Consider the following 9882-nt stretch of genomic DNA (forward strand, 5'->3'; position numbering starts at 1 on the left):
TTATATTCCAGATATTCCTCAAAAAATATGTTTGATATAATGCCATTCGATTTTTCAACGAAGTTGTAATAAATTTGAAGAAATTGTAAAAAAAAAAAATTTATTATTACCCCACGGGTTCCATAAGTGGGTCAAAAATGACCCACATGCATTTTCTATGGAATCCAAAGGGAACCTTTGATTCTTATCAACTTTGGCTGTCAGGAATAAATTAACTGTGGACCACACAGACTGGGTATATAAGAAATGTCACCCCTCAGGAAGATTATTTTACACAGCAAGAGCACATACGTGTACTGTAAGTATAATCTTCATATAGTGGTTTGTGTGTGTCGTTCATGACTGTTGTTATTATTTATCAACAAATTAGCCTATTTCTTAACTAGGTAGCTAACTTAGCTAATAGTATAGTATATGTAGTGTTTGTATTTATATAGCTACATATTGATCTATTGAAAACATTGCTTTTATGTTTCCTTATCCAATAAGTCATGGCTTATAGATACCTCCTCTTTCACCTTAAAAAAAAAATGAAATGAAATATTAGTTTTGTTCCTAGGGGGCGCATATTTTGATTTTTATTTATTTTTACATTTTATCAAAGTTTTCACCATGGTTCACCTGGCTGTTGAGTTTGGTGAGTTTTGAAGCATTCTGAGGGGGTCAAAGTATGGGGCTCAAAGCGTCGGCGGGACAAAGAATGACTGCTAGGGGGCGTTACATAGTGTATTTGGAATTTGTCTTTACACGGTATCAAGGATTGCACCTGTCTTGACCTGCCTGCCAATTTTGGTGCATTTTGAAGCATTCTAAGTGGGTCAAATTGAGCTCACTGTCTCCCTGTCAAGCTTTGATTGGATATAGCATTGTCAATGGCACCCAATTAGTAACCCCCCCTCCCCTTTTAAAAAATTCTCATTTCACACACAAAACTTTTTTATCTCACTTAAAGTATACTTCCTAAAATAATGGCTCAATCAATATACACTGCTGGCCAAAAGTATTGGCACACCTGCAATTCTGTCAGATAATGCTCACTTTCTCCCAGAAAACGATTGCAATTACTAATGCTTTGGTAGTAATATCTTCATTTATTTTTGCTTGCAATGAAAAAACACAAAATAATTTTACACAAAACTCCAAAAAAAGGGCCGGACAAAAGTATTGGCACCCTCAGCCTAATACTTGGTAGCACAACCCTTAGAGAAAATAAATGCGTACAACCGCTTCCGATATCCATCAATGAGTTTCTTACAATACTCGTCTGGAATTTTAGACCATTCTTCTTTGGCCAACTGCTCCAGGTCTCTGAGATTTGAAGTGTGCCTTCTCCAAACTTCCAATTTCAGATCTCGCCACGGGTGTTGTATGGGATTCAGGTCTGGACTCATTGCTGGCCACTTTAGAAGTCTCCAATGCTTTCTCTCAAACCATTTTCTAGTGCTTTTTGAAGTGTGTTTTGGGTCATTGTCCTGCGGGTAGACCGATGAACTCTGAGGAAGACCCAGTTTTCTCATACTGGGCTCTACATTATGCTGCAAAATTTGTTGGTAGTCTTCAGACTGCATAATGCCATGCACACAGTCAAGCGGTCCTGTAGCCTGGTACTCCAGACTCACCGCTGTTCCAGTTATTGAGTCTGGCCACCATTAAGCGGATAAAATTTCCAGGACGGAGCAAGCCACAGCAAACAGACAGCGGAGTGGACCAATCAGTGACGGGCGGGACAAGGGACTTGCGCACGGAAGTTAACATACCAGGAGAGCGGAGTTTATTCAACATGGCTAGCGCGAGACAGACTGTTGTCAATGACTTGTGTGGATGTGTTTTTGGTAATTTAAAACTGATTTTACCGTGGATTGGAACATATTCTCAGCTCTCCTGTTCGCCATCTGTGTTGTTGCGGAGACGACTTCCGACGCGGAAGAGTGATGTTGCTCGTTAAGAACACGTCACGCAAATAAACGAATCTGATTTGTCGATTGATTTTGTACTTGCTCGAGAGGCCGTTAATGGAACATTCTTCCAAAATGTTTTGGCTTTTTTAGGTAAGTTTTGGCAAAGTCCAGCCTGGCTTTTTGATGTCTCTGGGTAAGAAGTGGGGTCTTCCTGGGTATCCTACCATAAAGTCCCGTTTCATTAAGACGCCGACGGATAGTAACGTTTGACACTGTTGAACCCTCGGACTGCAAGACAGCTTGAACTTGTTTGAATGTTAGTCAAGGTTCTTTATCCACCATCCGCACAGTTTGTTGAAATCTCGTCAGTTTTTTGTTTTCCGTCCACATCTAGGGAGGTTAGCCTCAATTCCATGGGCTTTGCATTTATTGATGACACTGCGCACGGGAGACACAGGAACATTCAGGTCTTTGAAGATGGACTTGTAGCCTTGAGATTGCCCATGCTTCCTCACAATTTTGCTTCTCAGTTCCTCAGGCAGTTCTTTGGTCTTCTTTCTTTTCCCCATGCTCAATGTGGTACACACAAGGACACAGGACAGCGGTTGTGCAAATTTAATCAATTTTAACTGGCTGCAAGTGTAATTTCGTTATTGCCACCACCTGTTATGTGCCACAGGTGAGTAACAGGTGCTGTTAATTACACAAATTAGAGAAGCATCATGATCTTTCAATTTTATTTATTTTCTTCCCATTCTCTTTGATTTTGCTTGCAATGAGAAAACAATGAAGATATTCCTACCAAAGCATTTGTAATTGCAATCATTTTCTGAGAGAAATTGAGCATTATCTGACAGAATTGCAGGGGTGCCAATACTTTTGGCCATCAGTGTAGGGCACTGGCAAAGACACGTTGGTGGTAGTAAATGGATAACAATCCCTGCATTACATCATGTGCATTGTGCATACACTGCAGTGGACTGTGGATGTGGGCGTGTCCCTCAATTCAAATCTCTCCTATTATTGGCCGTGCTAGTGCGTGACTCTTTCAAGTATGAGAGTGTAGGCTGCTTTTAGCCCTAGATTAGCCATATTCTTCGGATTTGCCTGCTAACACGCCCCCTTCCCGCCCCAAATCCCTCCCCTCCTTCACCCGTCTCATTTCTGTCACCGCTCCAGACCCACTATCTCCTTTTTAACCCCTGCAGCCGACTATTGCGCACGCGAGACCATTTTGGGGGGAGTTTACAGCCATTTATACGGGTGCACGCGTCCAATATGGAAGACTACCACAAACCAGACCAGCAGACTGTGCAGGCGCTCCGGAATCTCGCCAACCGGCTCCGTATCAACTCCATCAAGGCGACCACTGCAGCGGGCAGCGGGTAAGAGATGGATGGGTACCTACTTGACATGTCACGCTCCAGAAACTATACGTAGAGACAATTTAGCTCCATGTGAGTTAATATGATCATTTTCTTTTTTGTTGATAAAACAGAGGACGACCAATTGTGTGAGGAGGCACTGTAGCAGGTGCAGAATATAATCGATAATACAATCAATGGGATTTTTGTATGGACATAGTGCACATCTTTAATATGTATACATATTACATACATGAGTGATTATTATTAAATAGTGGAAAAGAAATTTGATGTGTTGTCATTTCTAAAATGTTCTGTTTCCCGAGAATATCTGAGCGTTAGAAGAATTCTGAAAAAATGCAATATCACTTATTCATAATTTTTTCGCTGCGAATGGCTGGCAACCGATTCAGGGTGTACCCGGCCTACTGCCCATAGTTATCTGGGATTGGCTCCAGCACCCCCGCGACCCTCGTGAGGATAAACGGCTCGGAAAATGAATGAATGATTCTTTACAATACCTTAAAAGATTATGTAACTGATTCACGAGAAGACATCTAATGTGGAATAATTCATTTGAATAATTATATTTGATTTAACACTTTTGTATGAAAGTGACTGTTTTTGTTGATTAAAAAACAAACCCCATAAAAACCTGGCGTCCACCTACATGGACATCACATTTTTGGGTCTTATTATTAATATTATTATTAATCATTATTATAGCAGTAAGCACATCATTTAAAGCTGGTTCTTGACATAACTGTGCAATAAAGAGTCATGAAACACTGCAGATGTGAAGTGAATGCTTGCGTGTATGTGGTATGTGTTTTTTTTTTTAATCTATCCACTTTTGAGAGATTCGCTTTCAATTTCATTGTACTCGTACACTCACAATCAAGACTATTGCTATCAAATAAAAAAAATGTAAATACAAATAAAAATAATGAAATTAAAATGAATAAAAACAGTAATGCATTTATGGCACTCAATAAAAATCTATTGCTCTTTGTGTTTTGTTGTTTTTAATTTCATAGTGTTTAATTTATTTCCCAGCATTGATAGACGTCCAATTCATTTCAACTGGAGGGATTGGCTGTCGATGTGATCATTAGCTGCCAGTATCTCCCAAGCAAAATTGATTGGACGTCTAGCGGGGTCAATGGCAGCTAATCAGTAAAATGAATGCATTATAAAGGGTTAAAAAGGATCTTTAAAATGAAGCATGTGATGAACACTGGCTTGATTTCCGATACGTTTCCGTGTTGGGTTATATAAGAAGAGCAAGGATGAGCAGAGTCCAGTTCAGTGCAGTCAGCGGTCCAATGCACTCACTTCAATGCGGTACGTGTTTCAAAGACAGGGCCGAATGGAGCGTTCGGCCTCTCACGCTTGTCCTGATTTAAAGTGGCGCCTGCTCACACGCTGCCGTCGCTGCAGTGTCAAAAGAACTACATCCACTTTGACTTTCAAAGTAAAATCATCTTCTAATTGAGTTTAAATCACAGACATTCACTGTCATTGATGGTGCTGCCAGCCTCTCCCAGATCAAATGGATTGGCCACCTATCGCCGTCAATGGCAGCGAAATAAATCGAGATAATGATGAAAGTATGATTTAATCATGAGTTGGGATTATTCAATGAGATGTTCCCCTCATTTGACCACATTTTTCCTTTCAGGAAAGATTAAGCCTTGTTGGAGGAAGGCTACAGCGAGGTATTTCTGGCATGTAGAGTGGAAATGAAGAAAGCAATAACCTTCAAAATATCTAAAGCGTGTGCATGCACAGAATAGACAGAGAGAAAATCCAGTATGCGTGAGAGGAAGGCCTCTACATATTAACTCTGACTACATGTGCTCTGGCATGAAATAACTCAGTTAATTCACAAAAATGTTTGATTTGCAACACTTAGCAATTTTTATTCTGTTTGACTTCCTCCAATTGACACACTATGATTGTTGTATTGTTTGAATATGAGACTTAACTACTCCACATTTTATGTCTCGTCTTTGTGTTACAGTCACCCAACATCATGCTGCAGTGTTGCGGAGATCATGTCTGTGGTCTTCTTTCATACCATGAAGTACCGACCTGAAGACCCACGCAATCCCAACAATGACCGCTTCATCCTTTCCAAGGTGTGTTACTGTGTGTTCAAATGCTGAAGTGATTATTTTTGAGTTCCAGTGTTTATGAAATTGCATATGAAACTTTAAATTTAGCTTTCAACAATTTGCTTATCAGAATGCAAAAGAAAGCTAAGCATGTGTCTAATGAGAGCCTGTCTTACATATGTATATTTAATTCATTTTTGTATTGAGAACATTGTTCAAATTAATAAAAAATAAACACCTTTTTTGCCACTTTTTTGTCATAGGATATTCATTGGAATATTTTGAAAGTCTAAATTCCAGCAGTGAATTCCAAGACTTTTGTAATGTACCAAATTCCTCACATTCAAAGGTATTTGACATCTACCATTGTCAATTACATTGAATGAGTTAACATAAATCTATTTGTGGGATCATATCATATTTGTATTTTCTTTTCGGTGTTCACTTTTTCAGCAACTAACTGACTGACACTGTTCCAATTCTGAAACGTTCCAAAAGCTGTTTTTCTTTTTCGTTCATAACGTTTAAAAAGTTGCGGCAAAAAGTGTTTTATTTTTCCTCAACAAACAAAACCCCATTCATTTCCAATGGTAAAAATTTACTATACATGTAAAAAAAAATCAGGAAATCAAGGTGCGCAAAGGGTGTATACAAAAAACGTACAGTTCTATCAAAATTTGAGGACTATATCCTGATTTATTTCAAATGGCTCCATTCATTTCCACTGAAAAAAAAAAACTAAATCTACAAAAGGAAGTGACAAATTACCAGAAATTCCCTAAAATCAATGACTCTCCGTCCCCTGAAAAACCACAAAAAATTTCGAAAAACAGCAGTTGAAAAGTTGAAAAACCATTAAAATGTGAATACTATAAGAAAAGCTTTAAAAAAATCATGTGAAAACAATGAAAGCCAAATGCCAAAAACAGAAAAAAAACAGCAGGTAAAATAGCCCAAAAGAGAGAACTGCAAAAAACACAAAATCTAAAATATATATATATAGATTTATATTTACGGTGGGGAGAACAAGTATTTGATACCCAGTCAATGGGAAAACCCATTGGCAGTGTATCAAATACTTGTTCTCCCCACTGTATATACAGTATATTAGGGCTACAGCTATCGATTATTTTAGTAGTTGATTAATGGATGAACCATTTAGTTCGAATAATCGAGTATTCGGATAAGGAACATAAAAAAATGCAAATACCTGAGCTGAGCCTCAAACAGTATAAAAAAAAATAAATGAAGCTCTATGTACAACAAAAGAACAATTTGCTAACTTACATAGCAAAAGTCCGCTAGCTTAATGCTATAAAATGCTAACTTTTTATTTTATTTTAACACAATGCTCTTAACAGATGGTTCAGACACATATTACCACAAAAAAACGGCCAAATATACCTATAAACTAAATTACGATTATATTAAAAAAACCTTATGCTAACTTTTTGTTTGAGCCAATGTTGGTCTTAACAGGGAGCCGCTGGATTTTCAGCCAAGTGAAATGAGGCAGACTAGAGGCATTGTATCCACCCAAATAAATAAATAAATGCAAACACTTTCAAAACAAACCATTACAGCACTACTTTAATTAAACGAATACTCGAAGCAGCAAAATTTAATTCGAAATTTTTATAATCGAATACTCGAGTAAATCGATTAATCTTTGCACACTAATATATATATATAACTGCCAAAACCACACCCAAAAAAAATTGTTTAACGCTTTATAGGCTGGCTGCAGATAAACATACTTTCCTTAGAGATGCAGCTGTAATGTAGTAATATTAATAGTACACCATAAAGGGGTTAATGTGCAATCGCTTTTCCATCACTGTGTACAGTACTGTAGCGAGTGACATGGAGGAGAGAGAGACAGTTTTTATGTTTCACACTTGCTGCCCTTGTGCCCCATACACCGCACGACCCCAAGAGACAATGCCTTTATTCAGCAGAAAACACCAGAATATAACAACAGCCACCACCACTCTCATTCATGGTTGCCACAACTACCCATGAACCATTGCGGGCCTAACACTGCTGAAATGAATCCCTAGTAATATTCTGGAAAATTGTACTTTTTTTTTTTTAATCCAGCGTCTTGCTGTGGAGTACTGAAATCCACAATGTGTCATCACAGCACATTTAAATTTGTACATGATGAAACCTTAAGGTTTGACAGCCAACTGCGACATTGCATTCGCAAGAGACAGCTCCACAATCAGGTCACATATTCTATGCTAGTTTTTGGAGTTTTGAGATAATTTTCCGCATGAAATGGAGGCCTACGGAGATCAAACCAGTTTAAATCGGAAATTCAGGATTTTTGATTTAGGCTTAATCTTCAAGTTAGCAGGGGTTAGTTAGTTGGTGGAGTTGATTTCAACAAATTCCGTTTCGTTTGCAGGTTATTTGTTAGTTTCAGGGCTCCGGAGTGGCTAAACTAGCTCGAGTCAATGACATCAATATAGCATGCTAATAAAAAAACAACATATGCACACATGAAAATCATCAATGACCCATGCAATCAATAGTGTGGGCTATATTTTCAGGATAAAGTTATTAAAACTTATCATTGCATGTCAATAATTGCAGTATGAACAGCAACATTTGTAATCCAGAAGCTCTGCAGAGGAGCAGGGCGGAGTCACATCGGTTTTTTTTTCAGAGCTGATTTTTTTAATGTCGTAGCCAGCAGCAAGTGAGCAGTTTACATTTTTCCTCGTTCTTCATAGGAAATTTGTGGAAACTTCCCTTTGCCTGTTTCTTCTGTATGTTTCCACAGCCTGTAAATGCACATTTTGCCATGTTGCCGGCCGTCAGTTAACTAAGCAGACTGATGCTGCTTTCAAGGAAGGTGTGAAGTCAGAGTTTCCAACCTCTGATCTGGAAAAATATCATTAATACGCCTCCACTATTTGATCGCTTATGAGAAGTCAAGAAAATAGAAAACAACTTGTGGCGATCAGCCATCTTTGCTGTTTACATTCGCTTGGAATGCTCCAAGGTTGCAACTGGTACCCTACGAGCAGGGTAAGTCCGACTTCCCACCTTCCTTAAATGCAGCGTGAGAATGAGTGACCGAAGCACTCCTCTTTATTGGGGTCGTATTACGCATCTAAAAAAAAATAGTCCTGCAGAATTAAATGAATTACTGCAGTTTGGTGTGATATTGTTTTGGCCGCATGGGTGTTTTGGAACAATGATCTATGTTTTGAATTTTTTTTTTACTATGTTGGATCTGTTCGTAGATCTGTATCGTTTTTTTTTTTTATTAGCATCCTATAATGGTGCCATTGACTCACGCTAGCTTAGCCACTCCGGAGCCCTGAAATTGACAAATAACTTGCAAACGAAACGGAATTTGTTGAAATCAACTCCACCAACTCACTAAACCCCTGCTAACTCGAAGATTAAGCCTAATTTAAAAAATCCCGAATTTACGCTTTAAAAACACTCCCAGAAACATAAAGTATAACTGTGTTGAATTTTGTCAAAATCCGCCAAGTAGTTTCAGAGTCCATAGGGAACAAACACACAGACAATGCTCCATTTGTTACAAGTATAGATATAAATTTGCTACATGTCTCCAGGGTCATGCCGCCCCTGTGCTGTATGCCGCATGGGCCGAGACAGGCTACCTGAAGGAGAATGAGCTATTCAACCTACGCAAGGTTGACTCCATCCTCGAGGGTCACCCTGTCCCGGTGGGTTCTTATACAAGTCCGGTCACCAATATCAGGATAACCTGTGTTTTGACCAGACCATTGCTGTTCCAACAGAGGCAGCAGTTTGTAGACGTTGCCACCGGTTCTCTGGGCCAAGGTTTGGGAGCTGCCTGTGGAATGGCCTACACTGGGAAGTACTTTGACGAGGCCAGGTAACCAACGGTTTTTTATGTTTAGGGGTGGTGCGTAATCACGATGGTTGCAAAACATTGAGGAAGCTGGAAATGATCACGCCAATAATTTTGGTTAAACATGGTTCAATGCATATTCTTTGGACAAATTGATGTTCACCGTACTAATATATAACGCTCAAAATACATGAGTCGATGAACAAAGCAATAAATCAACCGTGAAACTGAAGATGAACGCGAGTCATATTTTTAGAGTTTAATGAAGGTGCTAGGTAGACAATCATTCACATGGAATTAAACGTTCATGCTTTTGTCTTTTGTTGGCAAGCCGGACTAGTAAAACAACTTGATTTTTTAAAACTAATCTATTCGGCAATTGAGAAAAAAAAATACAAATGTTTTCTATTGGTGTTTCTAAAATGACTGTTGCTAATGATTAATAAATGTACCATTTCATGCACAAATTATGACTTGTTTTCGGAAATTCTTTTATTAGAGTCATAGATAGAAGACGTTGATCTCAAACATATGGCCCAGGGGCAAATTCTGGCACACGGGACAATATTTTGCTATTAATATATATATATATATATTAGGGCTGTCAAAATTATCGCGTTAACGGGCGTTAATTTTTTTTTTTT

At 38.6% G+C, this 9882-nt stretch overlaps 1 protein-coding gene across 2 annotated transcripts in view; it reads left to right on the forward strand.

Moving 5' to 3' along the window:
* Positions 1 to 231: 231 nt before the first annotated feature.
* LOC130912156 (transketolase-like) overlaps positions 232 to 9882 on the forward strand; it is a 32911-nt gene continuing 23260 nt past the window's right edge. Inside the window, exons 1-5 of one of the 2 annotated variants that reach the window (XM_057830025.1) lie at positions 232 to 298; positions 3078 to 3283; positions 5286 to 5403; positions 8976 to 9089; positions 9165 to 9262. In XM_057830025.1, the coding sequence (XP_057686008.1) occupies positions 3177 to 3283; positions 5286 to 5403; positions 8976 to 9089; positions 9165 to 9262 (437 nt within the window). In that variant the 5' untranslated portion in view covers positions 232 to 298; positions 3078 to 3176. The remainder of the gene's footprint in view (positions 299 to 3077; positions 3284 to 5285; positions 5404 to 8975; positions 9090 to 9164; positions 9263 to 9882) is intronic. The other variant, XM_057830026.1, reaches the window with a different exon arrangement.

Source organism: Corythoichthys intestinalis, chromosome 2 (genome assembly GCF_030265065.1).
Source record: "Corythoichthys intestinalis isolate RoL2023-P3 chromosome 2, ASM3026506v1, whole genome shotgun sequence".
NCBI lineage: Eukaryota > Metazoa > Chordata > Actinopteri > Syngnathiformes > Syngnathidae > Corythoichthys > Corythoichthys intestinalis.